At 41.6% G+C, this 20271-nt stretch overlaps 1 protein-coding gene across 1 annotated transcript in view; it reads left to right on the top strand.

The window, feature by feature from the left end:
- Nucleotides 1–20271, top strand: part of pstpip2 (proline-serine-threonine phosphatase interacting protein 2) — a 125798-nt gene that overhangs the window by 71299 nt on the left and 34228 nt on the right. The window contains exons 7-9 of the mRNA XM_060828841.1: nucleotides 1125–1223; nucleotides 5540–5585; nucleotides 19973–20052. Coding sequence (XP_060684824.1) covers nucleotides 1125–1223; nucleotides 5540–5585; nucleotides 19973–20052 — 225 coding nt within the window. The remainder of the gene's footprint in view (nucleotides 1–1124; nucleotides 1224–5539; nucleotides 5586–19972; nucleotides 20053–20271) is intronic.

Genomic DNA, 20271 nt, shown 5'->3' with positions numbered 1-20271 from the left:
GAGTACAGATAGACTGGAGAGTTGGGCAGAGAAGTGGCAGATGGAGTTCACTCCAGGCAAATGTGGGGTGATACATTTTGGGAAGTCTAATTCTCGAGCGAACTATACTGTAAACAGAACAGCCTTGGGAAAAGTTGATGAGCAGAGAGATCTGGGAGTTCAGGTCCATTGTACCCTGAAGGTTGCTGCACAGGTGGATAAAGTGGTCAAGAAGGCATATGGTATGCTTGCCTTCATCAGACGGGGTATTGGGTATAAGAGCTGGCAGGTCATGTTAAAAGTATATAAAATTTTGGTTCAGCCGCAGTTCTGGTCACCACATTGCCAAAAGGATGTGGACACTTTGGAGACGGTGCAGAGAAGGTTTACAAGGATGTTGCCTGGTATGGAAGGTGCTAACTATGATGAGAGGTTGAGTAGATTAGGTTTGTTTTCATTAGAAAAAAGGAGATTAAGGGGGGCCTGATTGAGGTTTACAAAATCATGAAGTATATAGACAGGGTGGATAGAGATAAGCTTTTTCCCAGGGTGAGGGATTCAGTAACAAGAGGTCAAGTGTTCAAGGTGAGAGGTGAAAAGCTTAAGGGGGATACACGTGGAAAGTACTTTACACAGAGGGTGGTAGGTGCCTGGATTGTATTGCCAGCAGAGGTAGTAGCGGCAGGCACGGTAGATTCATTTTAAGGTGTATCTGGACAGATGCATGAGTAGGTGGGAGCAGAGGGATACAGATGCTTAAGAATTGGGTGACAGGTTTAGACAGTAAATTTGGATTGGCTCAGGGTTGGAGGCCTGAAGGGCTTGTTCCTGGCTATAACTTTTCTTTATTCTGATCAAATGAAAGCCCACTATAATGAGATTGTCTGTCTGTCTGTCTGTCTGTCTGTCTGTCTGTCTCTCACTGGCCTGCATTATATTCCATTAGTGTGGATTTGCATCTCTCTCACAACATTAAATCCTGCTTGAGAGGCTTGTCCTCACTGCCTGAGATTGCATCATCCACATTGGCAGGAGAAAGAGCGATCCTTTGCTATAACCTAATGAGTTATTTGTATCAGGGTTAGAACCTTCCCATGAAATCTGTGCTTTGTGAATTATTGTTCATTATTTTGTATTTACTTTAGTCCAAGAAGACTTACGAACAAAAATGTAAAGACAAGGATGAGGCCGAACAGATGCTAAACCGAAGTTCTGGGATCAGCAATTCCAGACAGCAAGATAAAGTAAGAATCTCTTGTAACAACTCTGTCAATGTTCTGCTCTTTTGCTTATCCACTGAAATTGCATCTGTAATTCTGGATCTGTTGTTCACCAATCGTAGGGAGCATGGTGGCTTAGTGGTTAGCACTGCTACCTCATAGTGACAGGGTCTAGGGTTCAATTCCTGCCTTGGGCGACTGTCTGTGTGGGGTTTGCACATTCTCCCTGTGTCTGTGTGGATTTCCTCCCATAGTCCAAAACTATGCAGGTCAGGTGAAATTGGCCATGTTACATTGCCCATAGTATTAGGTATATTAGTCAGGGGTAGGTGAGTGGGTTACTTTCTGGAGGGTCGGTGTGGACTTGTTGGGCCGAAGGGCCTGTTTCCATACTGCAGGGAATCTAATCTATTTTACTTCCCTTTAGCCTCAGTTGGAATATTTGTACATCTCTGGGGACTTGTCTGACTGTCAGCGAGTTTGGTTTAACAGTTCTGAAAGCTAAAGGAAAAGATGATTTAAGATAAAAAGATACTCATCAGCATAATAATCAGAACCAATCAGTATCACTTTTCCACAGGTTCTAAGATGCTGAAACTCACATGCATGGCATGAGTTATTACAGAATGATGCAGATACTGACTCCTCAGAATTTTGTAATGTGAGAGAGGGAGTGCTGTGGGCAGCGGGGGCTGTGTTGAGGGAGTGCCCTGAACTGCCAACACTGTGATGGAGGCATGCTGAGATTTTCTTCATAATTTAGTTAGATTAATGCTAATTCTGTCAGTAATGCCAACTCCCACATTTTTGTACACTGATCTTGTAGCATTGATTTTACTTCTTCAGTTATAATTTCTCTTCTCTTTTTGTTCAATTTGGTATAATCAGTTGTGCATATTTACATTCCTGATGAAGGGCTTTTGCCTGAAACGTCGATTTTCCTGCTTCACGGATGCTGCCTAACCTGCTGTGCTTCTCCGGCACCACTCTAATCTAAATTCTGGTTTCCAGCATCTGCAGTCCTTGTTTTTACCCTGTGCATATTTACAGTCAAGTCTCTGAATAAAAAAGTAAAGAACTTTCCTTAAGGTTTTGGAATTGCAAAGTAGCAAATGAACCCACTATTTTAGAAAAGAGCATAGGAAAACCAGGGACCTAAAGATCTGTCAGCCTTCAATAAGTAACAGAGAAAATAGTGGCATCTATTATAAAGGATGTGGTACACAGACACTGAGGTAATATGGTCTGATTGGACATAGTCAGCATGGATTTGTGAATGGGAAATGGGAATTTTGACTAACCTGTTGGAGGTTTTTGAAGATATTATTAACAATGTTGATTAAAGGAGAATTACTGGGTGTGACATACTTAGATGTTTGGAAAGCATTTGATAAAATTCCCCGCAGAAGGTTGTGAGCAAAATTAAAGCAAATGAATGGTACATAGGAGATAATATGACATGGATTGCAGATTGGCTAGCAGACAGAAAACAGAGAATAGGAATAAATGGTTTGTTCCACAGACAGTCTGTGGCTATCTGGGTTCCACAAAGAATGATTGTTGGGCCCCAACTGTTCATGTTATATATTGAATGATTTGGAGGTGGGGACCAAACATAATATTTCCAAATTTGCAGATGACACAAAAGTAAGTGGGAGTCCTTGTTGTGAGGAAGATGTGAAGTGGCTTCAGTAGGATGGGCAAAAACATTGAGATGGAGTGCAATATGGGAAAATATGATGAATAGATTTGTGGAGCATTACTTAACTGACAAGATATTGGAAAAATGTAGATTGCAAAGGGACATAGGTGACTATGCCAATAAGTTTCCAAAGGCACGTGCAGATGCAGAAACATATTAGGAAAGATTGTGGAATGTTAGCCATTATTTGCAAGAGGATCCGAGTGCAGCAGTGAATTCTTTCTTCAATTGTATAGGAACTTGATCAAATGACACCTAGAATACCATGTGCAGTTTTGATCTCGTTATCTTAGAAAAGATATCATTTTCATAGAGAGAGTGCAGTGAAAGTTCACCAGCCTTGTTCCTGGGGTGATGGGATTGTCCAATGAAGAGAGACTGGGCAACCTGTGATCTAATTGAAACTTAAAAAGTACTTAACGGGTTAGACACGGCAGTAAGATGTTTCCCCTGGTGGAACTGGGGGCACCATTTTAAAAAGTAAGGGGAATATTACTTAATTCTGACACAGAGAATTTTATTTGACTCTGAATGTTATGAACCTTGGAATTCTCTACCACAGAGTTCTGTGGATGCTTCAACTTTGATTATGTTTAAGGTAAAGATTGATAGATTTCTGATTACCAATGGTGTACAGGGTTGTGAGGATGGAGTGTGTAAAAGATATTGAAGTGTTGGATCAGCTATGATTGTATTGAAGGGTGGGACAATCTCAATGAGTTGAATGGCCTATTCCTGCACAGTGCCTTTTCATCCCGTCAGGGTATCAAAAGTATTTTGGAGAGAATGAAGTGATGTTGATTGAGTATTAGATATTGGCCAGAGTCCTAGGTTAACATTGCTGCCCTACAATAATGTTTTGGAATCTTATCCCTAGGACAGTAATCCTAAGATAGGAATAGAAATAGCAGTTCAGTCCATCGAGTCTGCTCTGCCATTCACACAGCTCATAGCTGATCTGATCATCCTCAAGTTAACTTTCCTGTATATTTTCTCTTCGATAAGGATCCCAAACTATTCACAGTATTCCAGCTGTGATCTGACTAGAGCCTTGTATACTTTCAGTAAAACTTCCCTAGCTTTCTGCACCAGTTCCTTTGAAATAAAGGCCAACATTCCATTTGCCGACCCTCATCCCTGCTAAGCCTTCGCGGTTCATGTATGAGGACACCCACATCCCCCTGTGATGTAGCTTTCTGCAGTCTTTTTTATCTTTTTTATTCGTTCACCAGATGTGGGTGTCACTGGCTAAGCCAATGTTTATTACCCATCACAACTGCCCAGCGGGCTGTTTAGAGTCAACCACATTGCTAAGGGTCTGGAGTCGCATGTAGTCCTGACCAAGTAAGGATGGCAGTTTCTTTTGTTATGGACTAGGCCAGACCACTCAAATACATTCTTAGCAGGCAGCCCAGACCATAACATTGCAATTTGTTTTGGTAAGTGTACAGTGAAAATTACCCAGAGTAAGTTAGCGAGGTTGACTACCAGGTTTTAAAAGAGACAAAAACATATTCACAAAATTACACAATGAAACACAAAGAACAGAATAAAGAACCCCTACAGAGCACAGTCTATCCGAACTAGACCTAAGTATGCTGTTCTGAATATACACAACAGTCCCAATAAGTAAACCTTTGTAAAAAAACAGTTTTAAAAAAAACGAGAAACAGATGCTTACAGGTTGAAGTTAGAAGGGCAGAGAGTGAGCCTGTTCACACAGTCTACTGCTGAACTCCCAGCTAGTTCTAGACTGAACTGCTCAGCTAGAGAGCTGACTTGCTCCCCTTTCATTCTACAGGTCACTTCTAAAACATGACCACTTTGGCCTGAAGTCTCATCTGTTTATATATAAACAAAAGGCCTCTCAAAATCCTTTTCATCTCATACCAAACTAGTCTAATCAGAGCCCAGCCTGATTATGACCCCTCTTAAAAAAAACCCAAGGATATAGTATCCTTGAGAAGGAACAGCTTTTATAAACAAAAGGAACAGCTTTGTGACACTTTCCTGAAAAGGCATTAGTGAACCAGATGGGTTTTTCCGACAGTCGACAATAGTTTCATCAGTAGACTCTTCATTCCAGATATTTATTGACTTCAAATTCCACCATCCACAATGGCAGGATTCAAACCACTCCCAAGACCATTACTGGGGTCTTTGGACTAATAGTCTAGCAATAATATCAATAGACCACCACCTCATCTAAAATAAAATTTAAATTTAATTTAAATAAATTTCAATAGTATTTACTCCACTCGGAGCCTGGAATTAGTACCTCATCTGAAAAATGGCATCTCCCGCATTCAGAAAATTATGGGTTACCAGTTCAAATCCCACTTTAGAGACTTGAGCATAGCCTTTGAGGCAGTGTGAAGGTCTGAAGATGCCAAGGCGCCATCTCACTGGCCGTTGTGTTGCACCCAGTGATACTGCAACCCAGGAAGTAACTTCAAGTGGAAAAGAAAGAGACAGAGAGACAGTTGCTGGTCTCAGTATATCACCTTACTGTTTAAGGCCATCAATATCCTACAATGGTCCCATGACTGAGAGTTTGATGAGATACTGGGCATGAGAATATTTTAAGTTGTGTTGCTTTTTTAAAAATTGTTCCATGTGATAATATTCTGTTTTCCAGTTGCAGTCAAAGGCAAACCAGAGTAAACAAAGTGCGGAAGATGCTGGTAAGTGAAGCAACAATAAAATGATTATAGGGATGGGGGAGAATGTGTGAGTGGAAAACTGGACATGCCGAACCTTTCTCACTTGTCACACCTAAAATACAGCTCCTTCCAATTAACTGGCTTGCATTCAGACCTGTAAATTCTCCTCCCAACATTTCATTGATGAGCAATCTGAAGCACAAAGGGTCTTGGAAGTCCTGGTTTAGGATTCTCTTAAGGTTAACATATAGATTCAGTTGGCAGTTTGGAAAGCAAATGCAATGTTAGCATTCATTTCAAGAGGGAGGTCAACTAGGAGAAAGTGAGGACTGCAGATGCTGGGGACCAGAGTTGAAAAGTGTGGCTCTGGAAAAGCGCAGCAGGCTAAGCAGCTCCGAGGAGCAGGAGAATCGACGTTTCGGGCATAAGCCCTTCCTGGTCTGCTGCACTTTTCCCGCACCATACTTTTCAATTCATTTCAAGAGTGCTAGATTACAAGAGCAGAGATGTACTGCTGAGGCTGTATAACATTCTGGTCAGATTGCATTTGGAATATTCTGAGCAGTTTTGGGCTCTGTGTCAAATGAAGAATGTGCTGACATTGGAGGGGATCCAGAGGAGGTTCATAAGAATTATCCCGGAGATGAAGGGCTTGTCATATGAAGAACGGTTGAGAAGTCTGTGTCTGTACTCAATGGAATTCAGAAGGATGAGGTGGCATCTCACTGACACTTGCAGAATACTAAGAGGTCTGGATAAAGTGGAGGTGAAGATGATATTACCACTAGTCGGAGAGACTAGGACCCGAAAGCATGGCCTCAGAGTGAAGGTATGACCCTTTAGAACTGAGATAAGGAGGAATTTCTTCAGCCAGAGGGTGGTGAATCTGTGGAACTCATTGCTGTGGAAGGCTGTGAAGGCCAAGTCATTGAGTGTATTTAAGACAGAGATAGATGGGTTCTTGATTAGTAAGGGGATTATAGGGAGAAGGCAGGAGAATGGGGTTGAGAAACATAATTGAATAGCAGAGCAGACTTGATGAGCCAAATAGCCTAATTCAGTTCCTCTGCCTTATTGCCTTATGGAAACACAGCCAAAGTGAATCCAGCCACACTTGCTTCAAGTACGTATAATCACAGAAAGAGAGAAATTAGGAACTGGAGCAGGCTGTTCAACCCCTCATGTCTGTTCACCATTTGATAGTTGATCGTATCATCGTTGATCTGACTGTATCTTCTGCTTTTCTGTCTATCCCATATATTCTCTGACTTCCTTAACACTCAAGTATCTATCCAGTTTTAAAAATATGCATCATTTCCACAGACAAATGATCTTCTGAGAGAGAAAATAAATGTGTCTAATCTCTATCTAAATAAATTGTCCTCTTAATTTTAAACTGTGTTCATGTCTCCTCCACAGGGGGATACATCCTTTCAGTACACACCTGTCACGTTTTGTCATAATCTGACATATTTCAATAAGATCACCTCTCATTTCTCTAGCCTACAGTAGATATGGGCCCAACCCACCTTAATTTTCACATAAGAAATTACCTGCATTCCAGGAATCAGTCAACTGAATTTTCTCTGCACTGCTCTCAATGCAACTGCATCCTTATGGCACAGTGCCTCAATGGTTAGCACCAGAGTAACCTCTGGCAACTGTTTGTGTGGACTTTGCACATTCTCCCTGTGTCTGTGTGAGTTTCCTCCATGTGCCCCAGTTTCTCCCAACGATGTGCAGGTTGGATGGATTGGTTGTGGGAAATGCAGGGTTACAGGGATAGGGTATGGGGGTGGATTTGGGAGAAATGATCTTTGGAGAGTCAATGTGGACTCAATGGGCTGAATGGCCTGCTTCCACACTGTAGGGATTCTACGATCCTTAATAGGGCGATCATAGGACATAGAACATAGAAAAGTACAGCACAGAACAGGCCCTTTGGCCCAAGAATGTGTGCCAAGGTTTAATCCTAATGTAAAATATAGTAACTTAACCTATACACTCCTCAACTCACTGCTATCCTTGTGCATATCTAGCAGTCGCTTAAATATCCCCAATGGCTCTGCTTCCACCACCACCACCACTGGCAACGCATTCCATGCATTCATAACTCTCTCTGTAAAGAACCTACCTCTGACGTCTCCTTTATACCTTCCCCCTGATATCTTCAAACTATGACTCCTGGTACCAGTCAATCCTGCCCTGGGTAAAAGTCTCTGGCTATTGACTCTATCTATTCCACTCAGTATTTTGTATACTTCAATCAGGTCTCCTCTCTTCCTCCTTCTCTCCAGAGAGAAAAGTCCAAGCTTATTCAACCTTTTTTCATAAGGCAAGCCCTCCAGTCCAGGCAGCATCCTGGTAAACCTTTATTGCACCCTCTCCAAAGCCTCTGTATCTTTCCTCTAGTAGGGTGACCAGAACTGGACACAATATTCCAAGTGTGGTCTCACCAGGGACTTGTACAGCTGCAGCAAAACCTCACTGCTCTCAAACTTGATCCCCCTGTTAATGAAAGCCAAAACACCATATGCTTTCTTTACAACCCTATCCACTTGGGTGGCAACTTTGAAGGATCTATGTACTTGCACACCCAGATCCCTCTGTTCCTCCACTCTGCCAAGAATCCTGTCTTTAATTCTATATTCAGCATTCGAGTTCGACCTTCCAAAATGCATCACTTTGCATTTATCCAGGTTGAACTCCATCTGCGATTTCTCAGCCCAACTCTGCATCCTGTCTGTTGCGCTGCAGCCAGCAGTAGCCCTCTATACTATCAACGACACCTCCAACCTTTGTGTCATCTGCAAATTTACTAACCTACCCCTCAACCTCCTTATCCAAGTCATTTATAAAAACTACAAAGAGCAGTGGCCCAAGAACAGAGCCCTGCAGGACCCCACTCAACACGGACCTCCAGGCAGAATACTTTCCATCTACAACACTCTCTGCCTTCTGTCAGCCAGCCAATTCTGAATCCAGATGGCCAAATCTCCCTATATCCCATACTTCCTGACTTAAGAATGAGCCTACCATGGGGAACCCTATCAAATGCCTTGCTGAAGTCCATATACACCACGTCCACTGCTCGACTGTCATCAACCTGTCTTGTCACCTCCTCAAAGAAATCAATCAGATTTGTGAGGCATGACCTGCCCCTCACAAAGCCATGCTGACTGCATTTAATCACACTATGCTTTGCCAAATAGTCATAAATCCTATCCCTCAGAATTCTTTCCAAAACTTTGCTGACCACAGATGTACGACTGACTAGTCGGTAATTGCCAGGGATTTCCCTATTACCCTTCTTGAAAAGAGGAACCACATTCCTTCCGATTCTCCAGTATGACTCCCGTGGAGAGTGAGGAGGCAAATATCCTCGCCTGTGGCTTAGCAACCTCCTTTCTCGCTTCCCAGCACAGCCTAGGATCAAACTTAATGTTTTCCAAAATTTCTAGCACATCAACTTCATCAATCTTGATCTGGTTAAGACTGTATTCCAGCTCCTGTAAGTTTTCATTTACAACAAGTCCCCTGTTTGCTCAGACTCCATGCACAAGTTCCCTCCGCTATCCCTGATTGGCCTGACCTTCTCCCTGATCATTTCTTATTCCTCACGTATGAGTAAAATGCCTTTGGGTTCTCCCTAATCCTCCTTGCTAAGCCTTTTTCGTGACCCCTCCTGGCTCTCCTCAGTTTGTTTCTGAGCTCCTTTCTAGCAAGTCTGTAATCCTCTAAGGTGGTGCTAGATCTTTGCTTCCTCCACCTTACGTAAGCTGCCTTCTTCCTTTTGACGAGAAGTTCCTCTGTTCTTGTCATCCAAGGTTCCTTAATCTTACCCCCTTCTTACCTGTCTCAGAGGAACAAATTCGTGCATCACTCTCAACAACTGCTCCTTAAATAGTTTCCATGTCTGCTGTGCCCTTTCTGTGGAACAATTGCTCCCAGTCTCTACTTCCCAACTCCTGCCTGATAGTGTCATAATTTCCTTTTCCCCAATTAAATATCTCCCTTGGTAATTGCTCCTTTCATTCTTCAAGGCTATGCTAAATGTAAGGCAGTTGTGATCACTTTCACCAAAGTGCTCTCCCACCGCAAGATCTGTCACCTGTCCTGGCTCGCTGCCGAGCACCAAATCCAAAATGTCCTCTCCCCTTGTCAGTCTGTCTGATCACTGGTCTAAAATAATGCTCGGCATTTGGAAAAGTGATGCAGATGCGTGTTGAATGATCTTGTCTAGAAAATGGGCCTCTTCTGCAAACACTTGAATAGATCATTTTGCACATGAACACATCCTCTTTTCACTTTTAATTCTGAATTTTAAAACCTGGTTAGTGAGCAACCAATCCAGAAGATGAATCGCTCAGCTCAAAACTAAGAAATAACATAAATTAATGAGGACTGAAGATCCAGGATGTGCACTGTCAAACCTCAGTGGCAAACTAATTGATTTTATAATACATTCATTCCTGGAGTCAAGCCTCCCAGTCTGAAGTTCCTAATTCAGAAAGTGGAATTACTTTGCTGCACAGTACAGATCTCCCAGCCATGGGGTACAGTAGCAGGCATGAGCAGTTCTGAGAGGACTCAGAGTTATAAGAGACATACAACATGGAAAGGGACCTTTTGGTCCAACTCTTCCATGCCAACCAGATTTCCAAAGTAATCTAGTCCCATTTGCCAATACTTGGCCCATATCTCTCTCAACTCTTCCTATTCAGATGCTTTTTAAATGTTACAATTGTACCAGCCTCCACCACCTCCTCTCGCAGTTCATTCCATGCATGCACCACCCTCTGTGTGAAAATATTGCCCCTTAGGTCTCTTTTTAAATCTTTCCCCTCTCACCTTAAACCTGTACTGTCTAGTTTTGGATTCCGCTGGGAAAAGACCTTGGCTGTTCACTCAATCTATGCCCCTTCATGATTTTATAAACCTCTATAAGGTCACCTCTCCACCTCTGACACTCCAGGAAAAATAGCCCCAGTCTATTGAGCCTCTCCTGTTGTTCAGTGAAAGTCACGCCTACTGCTGCCCTCCCACAGAGCTGTACTTTGCAACCTTGCTAATGGCATAACTGCAGCAAGATGAAATATGCCACTCAAGTAACTTTCTACTTGTAAATTAATACTTTAAAAAAATGTTGCCTGGAGAGCTGAACTTGAATATTGTTAAAAGAGCAACATTTTCCAAAGGTTTTTATCTATTGCTTATCAGGACAAATACTAGAATGCCAATTTTCAAATGCTCACTACAATTTATACGCCAAGAGAAATGGCATTTGAGGCATTGCCATGGATAAAGCAACAAAGCAGGGCCATGGAAAGAAAATCATGCACCCTGGTGCTTCTCAGTATTGAGGGCATCACCCCCACATTGGGGGTCAAGTGCATATAAGTTGCATTTTTGATTCCATCATCCAAACTGTGAATTTGGTCCCCAGTGGTCCCAGCATTGATCCTTGTGGAACAGCACTTACACCTTCTGCATAACAACCCTTTACTCCAACTCCAAGCTTCCTGTCTGAATCCAGCTGTCAATTTTTTCACTTGTGTCCCAACTCTACTTTGACTTTGTTCATTAGTCTTCTATGGGATACCTGAGCAAAGGTGTCTTGAAAGTGTTTTCCGAAGCCCTTCCCTCTTTGTGAACCATTTTGAAGTTTGAAAATTTTCATGAGACCAAACCTGTGAAGGTGAGGGAGTCACCCATGCCAGTAGGCTAGGACAGAAATTGTAGAGCTGTCCTCCACCTCACCCTCACAGCTGTACAAGAGAGAAGGCTGGAATACATGGGAGATTAAAGAGCGCTGTGTGAGGAAGGGGAGCTATGAAAGGGGAAGTGGGGAGTGTGGAAGTAGGGATTTGGGAAGGTGGGTAAGGCAAAGACAAGAACAACCTTCCAGACCAGTCCAGGGCACTGCACACGGTCAGGTGTCTGGTCGGGAAAGTTTTATTCTGGGTCTCTGAAGTCTAAGGATTGGGGTATGGTCAGTCTATTGGCTCCACAGCAGGGTCTTCTGGATAGTGCTGGTAAATGGGGAAATGTATAGGCACCAATCAGGGGTCTGGACATGTCCTACTCAGAACAGTCTGCTCAAAACATTTGAGGGGTTGGGTCATAGATTCATACAGCACAGAAACAGCCTCTTTGGTCCAATTTTGTCCATGCTGATCAAGCTTCCAAAGCTAAACTAGTCCCACTTTCCTGCATTTGGCCCTTATCTCTCTACACTTTTCCTATTCGTAAACCTGTCCAAATGTCTTTTTTAAATATTGTAATTTAAAATGCCTTCCATTTGCACTGGAAGTTCATGCCACGTATGAGCCACCCTCTCTGTGTAAAAAAAGTTGTCCCTCAGGTCCCTTTTAAATCTTTTTCCTCTCACCTTAAAAATATGCCCTCGAGGGTGGTCCTTCTTGTGCCTTCCATTTCTACGTAAGTATCAGGCAGAGGCTTGTAGAACCTGCAACAGAAGAGACATAAAGCAAGAGAGAGAGAAGGCATCCCAGCCAGTGGTTAGAAGTGCTGTGCAATGATTGAGACAGGGAGCAGGTTTAATGGGAAAATGGCAGAGTGGTATTTACTCACTCGGTGGGACTTGGGTCTCTTGGTCTTCACCTGCAAGCAGGAGAATGTAAACAGAACTGTGTACATGAATGTTCAAAAAAAGCCTTATTTACCTGTGACACCAAAAGTGACCACAATATGTTCTCTTCCTTCTCTTCCTCCCAGTACAACGCCCTGCTGAAGGGCACACGCACACGCGCACGCACACAGAACACAGTGGCATGGCCTCCTCTGCTCCTCCTCTAGGAGGAGGACTCCTCCCATTTGTGCTACCACATCAACCAATTCCTCCAGTTTATTGTTGGAAAATCCTCTTCTCCAACATGTTGTAACTGTGTGCCCAAACAGGGTGGCTTTGGATTACCAGTGCAAATGATGTTTTAAAGATGTTGGGGACTTGAGGGATGTGGTATTTTGGTGGATACCCTCTGAATGCCAAATGTGGGAACAGCATGAGGTAAAATAAAATGGAAATCATATGTAGGGTCAGTTGGGTAAGATGGAATGAGAAAACAAGACCTCGTGATGAAAAGCTGTAAAATTGTTAATTATTTTTAATTATTATTGGCTATCATTTGGGATACAATCTGATCAGATCTAACTTATTAGCCTAAAAAAATCTAACTTAGACTTTGCCAAAAAAACCCCACAAGGTTCAGCGCATTGTGGCTACTCTGACATTTGCTGCAGCTATAATATTAGACAGACTAAATTGGAAGATGTGCTTCCGATGTTCAAGTTGTTTCTGTATTCAGAAAGGGCTTTGGCAGCTATGATTCATTAATCTGACCTTGAAAGATTGCAAAAGTTAGAGTAAGTAACTGGAAACAGAATGGGCAAGAAACATAATAAATGGCAGATGTCTAACCTCAGAGAATTTGCTAAGACTGAGCCCATTTGAAATAGAATATCCAGACTTTCAAAAGGCTTCTGAATGACATACTACAACATGCACTTTATTACATTCTAGGCTAATTAGTCGCTGAGCAAATGGGTATCAAAGGTAGACTACACACGTGATTCCCCTTCTCCAGTTGAATTCTAGTGATATATCACGCTTTAGCTCTCACTTTGGGTAAGCACTAGTTTTCAAATACAAAAATAGGGTTATATGAGGAACCCTTTCATCCTGCAATATGCCTGCTCTCTGCCAGCATGTGGGTCAATAAATGTCCACACATTCTGAAAACACTCTCTCAAATTCAAGTCACGGACTAAAATATTAGCTAAATGGAACTAGAATAGAATGACTCACAAACCAAAAATACACCTCTCCAGAATTTGCTCAATAGAGATTAGGAGTGGAATGCAGGTCACTTTCTCCCCACTACCCCTAACCAGGTCAGTGGTCCTGCAGTGTAAGCTAACTCATTACAGACTGGGGTTGTCTTTGACTCCTTTCCTTTGTACAGCTCGGCTGAGCCCTTAACCAACAAAAGTTTTCCTGCAAAATGATTTGCATTTGGTATATGATGCATGTGGGCTCTTTGCATGCTCGCACATTCAAGTAAAGTTGCTTTTTGTAACGCCAGGATGGCTTGTTTCTTGGCACTACCTGTAGTGAAACCACCCAGAAGAAAGTTTGCTTCGTTTGTAATTTTTCTTCAGACTGTTTCCAATCCTTTTCTGTTTTGATCATTATGATGAAAAGGAACAATTCTTGCTTTTCCTAGGAACACTGGCACAACAATAGACCATTCAGCCCATCAAGTCTGCTCCACCAATCAATAGACTCGTGGCTGACTGAACACTTCAAAACCTTTTACAAACATTATCCCCATAACCCTTTACACCACTGATAATCAGAAATTTTGTCAGTCTCTGTTTTGAAAGCTCAGACTTTGAGTAAGTTTACAATGCTCTGCAGTGTTCCCTTGAGTTTTCGCCAGGCTCCTGAAGTCCATGCACAGCAAAGACTTCTTCCAGAATCAGATGTCATGCAACAATAGGCATGTGGTGCAGATTGCCATGTGTGTGCAGCTCCATATGAACATTGGTCCTCTGGGATTGACAATTCCAAAGATTCTCTGTCTTAAATGATAATCCACTTATTTTTAAATTGTGCCCCCTAATTTTAGACATCCAAACCTGGGAAATATCTTCAAAGGGCTAGACAGCATAGATGCAGTTAAGTATCTTATAGGTTTCTTTGAGATTACCTCACATTCTATGAAACAGTGGAGATACAGGTCTCTGAATTATCTGGATAACAAGGTCACCTACGTCACATTCCTGTTTATTGACTACGTCTTCAACACCATTATCCCCTCCAGACTGATCTCAAAACTCCGTGACCTTGGTCTTGGTTCTGCCCTCTGCAACTGGATCCTCAGCTTTCTGACCCACAGGCTGCAATCAGTGAAGGTAGACCACTGCTCCTCCTCCTCAATAACCCTCAACATTGGAGCCCCTCAAGGATGCATCCTTAGCCCCCTACTGTACTCCTTGTACACCCACTACCGTGTTGCCAAATTCTGAACAAACACCATCTACAAGTTTGCTGATAACACCACTGTAGTAGGGCAGATGTCTAACAAAGATGAGTCAAAATGCAGAATGGAGACAGAGGGCTTGGTGACATGGTGCAATGAGAACAACCTCTGTCTCTAAGTCGGCAAAACTAAAGAAGTGATTATTGATTTCAGAAAGAAAGGAGGAGAACACACCCCTATCTATGTCAACAGAGCAGAGGTAGACAGGGTTGAGAGTGTCAAGTTCTTCAGAGTGACGATAACAGACAACCTGTCCTGGACCTCCCACGTAGATTCGACATTCGAGAAGGCATACCAATGCCTCTTCTTCCTCAGGTGGCTTAGGAAATTTGACATGTCCATAAGGATTCTTGCCAACCTTTACAGATGTATCATTGAAAGCACACTGTCTGGATGCCTAATGGCCTGATTTAGCAACCGCTCTGCCCAGGACCGTAAGAAACTACAGAAGGTTGTGTGCACAGCCCAGGTCATTAATCTTCCATCCATGGGCTCCACTTAAATGGCTCTTTGCTGCAGAAAGGTTGCCAACATCAAAGACCCACCGCACCCTGGTAATGATCTCCTACAACCACTTCCGTCAGGCAGAAAATACAGAAGCCAGAACACATGCATCAGCAGGTTCAGGAACAGCTTCTTCCCAACTATTATTAGACTAATGAATGGACTCTCTAGCCTCAAATAATGCTGACCTTGCTAATGTTCATCTTGCCTCGCACATGCCCTGTGCAAGTCTTTTTGATCTGTATGTCCTTGATCTGCCTGTACTGCTCATAAACAAAACTTTTCACTGTACCTCAGGACACATGACAATAAATTAATTAATCAGTTAATCAATTTGCTCAATTTCTGTCATGGGACAGCTCCATCATCCTAAGAATAGGTTTGATGACCCTTTGCTGCAGTCCCTCTGTGGCAATATTATCTTTCCTGAGATTAGGAGACAAAAAACTGCCTATGGTACTAATAATTTTCATAAACTAACTGAAATATACAACACATTTTACTGTGTCTGCTATAAACTCACCTATGTAAACAAATGTCATTACTGTCCAGCAAGTGTAATGGTGGTTCAATAGGGCAGAACCGTGGTTCAGTGGTTAACATGTTGCTTCCCAGCACCAGGGACCTGGGTTCGATTTCAGCCTCTAGCGACTGTCTGTGTGGAATTTGCACATTCTCCCTATGTCTGTATGGGTTTCCTCCCACAATCCAAAGATGTGCCAATAAGGTGAATTGGCCAAACTAAATTGCCCATAGTTTTCAGGGGTGTGTAGGCTAGGTGCATTAGTCAGGGGAAATGTAGAGTAAAAGGCATAGGGGAATGGGTCTGGGTGGAATACTCTTCAGTGGGTCGGTGTGAACTTGTTGGGCCAAATGACCTGTTTCCACACTGTAGGGAATCTAATTCTAATTCTAATCCCAGCCTCAATTGTCTGTCCATATGGAATTTGCACATTCTCCCTGTGTCTGCATGAGTTTCCTCAGGATGCTTTGGTTTCCTCCCACAGTACAAAGATATGCAGGGTAGGTGGATCGGCCATGGGAAATGCAGGGTTACGGGGATAATATAAGCAGGGTCTGGGCGAAAAGCTCTTTGGAGAGTCGGTGTGGACTTGTTGGGCCAAATGCCCTGTTTCTACGCTGTAGGGATTTTATGATAACCAAACTCCTATGCAATTAAAGCAAGACTTCTATACTCCTGTACTCAAATGGCTAACATTCCTTTCCCACCCACTTGTTAGCCTTCAGTGACTTGTCAATAAGGACACATTGGTCCCTTTTGTATACCTACACTTTTCAACCTCTTACCATTTAAAAATAAACTCTGGCATCTGATTCTCCTACCAAATTGGATGACATCAGATTTTCCACATTGTATTTCATCGGCAATGTTCTTACCCATTCACTAAGCTTGTCCAAGATTCTATACATTTTCCTCACAAAACACATTAGGTTTGTATCATTTGAAAATTTGGAAATATTACATTGGACCCCACCTCATATATATATATACTAGTCACAATCTGCCAACATGATAATGACTTATTTATTCCAATTCTGCTTTCCATCTTGTGGCTAATCCTTAATCTATCAATTGCTATTTGATGTGCTTTGATTTTGCTCACCCAGCTCCTGAAGGGAGGACATTATCAAAAGCCTTCTGACAATCTATTTCTATACATTCATCAATTTCCCTTCAATTTTGTTCGGAAACATCATCAAAAAAACCCAACAAATTCTTTAATCACGATTTCCCATTTGCAAATCCGTGCTGACTATGCCCAATCAGATCATTGTGATTGAAAGTATCTATTTATCTCATCCTTTATAATACATTCAAGAATTTCTCTACAATTGATGTAAGGTTCACAGGTTTGAAGCTCCCTGTTTCTTTCTTGCCGTCATTTTAAGTTGTGTGGTGATATCTGCTAGCTTCTAATCAGCAGGAATCTTTCCAGAATATCTAAAATTTTGAAAGATAATAAATAGATTGATTATATCTGTTATCAGAGATCACAGTAATACCATTAGCAGATGTTAGGGTATCTAAAACTCTCTTGAAGAATGTGGGATCATTCAAACGAGGTAATAGACATGCCTTTATTTATTGAGGCCCAGGAAGCAGGTTGTGTTAAATAAATTCATACAGAGAGCTCATCTTGAAGCTGAGGCTGAGGAGTTTCAGAATGCTATTCATTTAAAAACAGAGTACTGATGAGGAAATGGAGACATCCTCTCACATCTGCAGATGAAAAATTGAGAGTTGTTCATCAGATAGTGGTATCATCCAGATTTCTTCGGGAGATATTGTCCATAGTACATGAAATTCCTATGACAGGATATAGGGGAATACGGAAAAAGAAGATAATTTTAAATGGCCAAGATTTCATAAAGATGTAGCCAGTTCTGTAAAACATGTCAGGAGGTAGGAAAACTTCAACATGTAATCACAGGGGCACCTTTGATACCCATACCAGTTTTTGAAGAATCATTTAGCTGAGTGTTAATGGATTGTATCGGGTCATTACCAAAAACAAAAGTAGGACATTAGTATATCCTTTACAGTCATGGATGTGACAACCCAATTTCTTTAAGGATATTTACAGCTAGGATAGTAGTGAAAATGTTGATGAAGTATTTTTAATTGTTTTTGGCCATCATTTGTGATACAATCTGATCAGTTCTAACATGCCATACCACAGGTGACCCCACTGCATGATATACACAAACGCATGCACACACATGCACCCCTACATACTCGCACACCCACACACGCAGACCCTCTTTCTCTCATGTGCAAACATATATTTTCCACACACACAGACAGTCTATCACATGCGCATTCAATCTGTCGTTCCTAAATTCACTTATGGGGTGAATTTGTTTTTGCAGAATTACGTTTTAGTTTGCTCAAAAATTGCATGAATCCATGTAAAACTCTGTAAAATTGTACAAAGGGTTTGTCAATCTGACATAGCATTGGGGCATAGACAGACTTCACACCTATTGTTTAAAACCTGAGCTACCTTGAGAATGTAATTTAAAAGAAGTTCTGGGATTTACATTTCAAAGAACAGAAACCAGCATATCCCATTATTAATGATGAAAGTTTTAATCTAAGGTTGTTTACTGTATCACAACGCCATGACACTGGATTCCTTTGGCAATAAATTCTGTGAGCATAGTCTTAACCTCCACAACCACCTGCTGAAGGAGGGGTGCTCTGAAAGCCAGTGCTTTCAAATAAACCTGTTGGACTGTAACCTGGTGTTGTGTGATTTATAAACTTTTTGCCTAAAGTTTTTCAGGAAATCATTAACAGTTTAGGTTAAAACACAATTGAAGCCAATTGAATATCATCAGTCTCTCAAAACCATGATTTAGGCATATTGTACTGAATACCCACAGGATTGGGACTAAGTTTTAGACTTCTTACTATTTGTTACCAAAGATTCCCCAAAGCAATCTACTGAACTTAGTCCATTTGAATTGGTTTATGTTCATGAGATTAGAGGTCTAAGAAAATTATTCAGGGAGAAGGTCTTGAACCAAAAAGACAAATCCTCAATATTGGGTTATATGTCCTCTTTCTGCGAAGACTCACAGGAGTATGCAAGGCAGCAGAGGAACATTTGAAAGTTTTACAGGTGAAAGTGAAAAAGTATGCACATAAATATTCAACAATTAGAATGTTACAAGTGGGAAATGAAGTATTAGAGTTGTTGCCTTTATGAGGTGAACCCCTGAAACTGAAATCGAGAGACCCATAGTCAAGTTTTCATATTTAAGAAAGGACAATGGGAGGATCCTGTAAAGCTTAACAAAACAACCAAAGAACTGCACATGCTGGAAATCTGAAAAAAAACATAAAATGCTGGAATACTCAGCAGGTTTGGCAACATCTATGGAGAGAAAGCAGAGTTAATGGTTCAGGTCCAGTGACTCATCTTCAGTTCTGAGGAAGTTTTACTTAAATGTTGTAATCATATAAATAACAAAAAAAAAATTTGGGAGCTGCTTTTGTGTTTCTGTTGTTTGCATGTCGTTTAAATATGTCTCTTTCTGGGTGGATACATCGTTACTTCCAGAAGGAAATTGTCAGTTTGGCCTTCCGAGTTTGAGCCATCTATACACTGCTGCAGGAATGATATGAATCTGAAACGTTAACTCTGTTTCTCTCTCCACAGATACTGCCTGACTTATTGCTGAGTATTTGCTGTGTCTGTTTAAAGTTTTCAGCATCTGTAGTGTTTGGATATTTTTGTGTTGGGGACTGGATAATGGTGCTGTTTATGAAAGGCGAGAGAGGGAGAGCAGGAGCGAGAGCAACAAATTGTGAAACTGCCCAAAGCAAAAGGCAAGCACAGTGCTGATGGTGGTAAAGAGAAATAGAGATGGTCAACAAAGTGTAATGAAGGTTGAAAAGAAGAAAATGAGTTCATTTTGCTGGCAGCAAAGTCAATAAAACATAAGCAAGATATGGAGGTAATGTAAGGATAGTGGAGGACAGAATTTGTGATCTGAAGTTGCAAAACTCAGTCATGTTCTTATTTCAGATTGACAGTATCCACAGTATTCTGTTTTCCACTGGATTACCTAGTGGCCTAGTTTATAATCAAAAAGTGTGGTGCTAGGAAGGCACAGCCATTAGGCAGCATCTGAGAAACAGGAGAGTCGACATTTCGAGCATAAGCCCTTCATCAGGAATGTTCACCACACTTTTTGACCCTGATCTCAAGCATCTGCAGTCCTCACTTTCTCCCATTTGGTCTAGTTTATAGGCTTAGTCTCCTTAATGCTTCACCCGAAAATTTTGAATCCTGTTTTCCCACCTTATAGATCGAACATACCACCAGAATGTTTTGACTCTGGAGAAGATCCGGGAGGAGTGGCAAAGTGAACACATCAGGACGTGTGAGGTAGGTGTAAGTGTACATACCAAGACAACATTGAATATCACATGCAGTCCAGAGAGATTCAATTGACTTGCAAATTGGATTAAGCTAATCCAAACTCCAAATCTGGATAACTGTTATTGACTACAATATATAGTGAGATAAAAAATTGGTATCACGTTTTTTTATTTCACTAATAATGCTGAATATTTATACTTTCTTAAGGCAACTTTTGCCAGCGAT

The sequence above is a fragment of the Hemiscyllium ocellatum genome, chromosome 1 (genome assembly GCF_020745735.1).
Source record: "Hemiscyllium ocellatum isolate sHemOce1 chromosome 1, sHemOce1.pat.X.cur, whole genome shotgun sequence".
Lineage (NCBI taxonomy): Eukaryota > Metazoa > Chordata > Chondrichthyes > Orectolobiformes > Hemiscylliidae > Hemiscyllium > Hemiscyllium ocellatum.
Note: the sequence above shows the minus strand (reverse complement) of the source record. Positions and strands in the feature narration are given on the sequence as shown.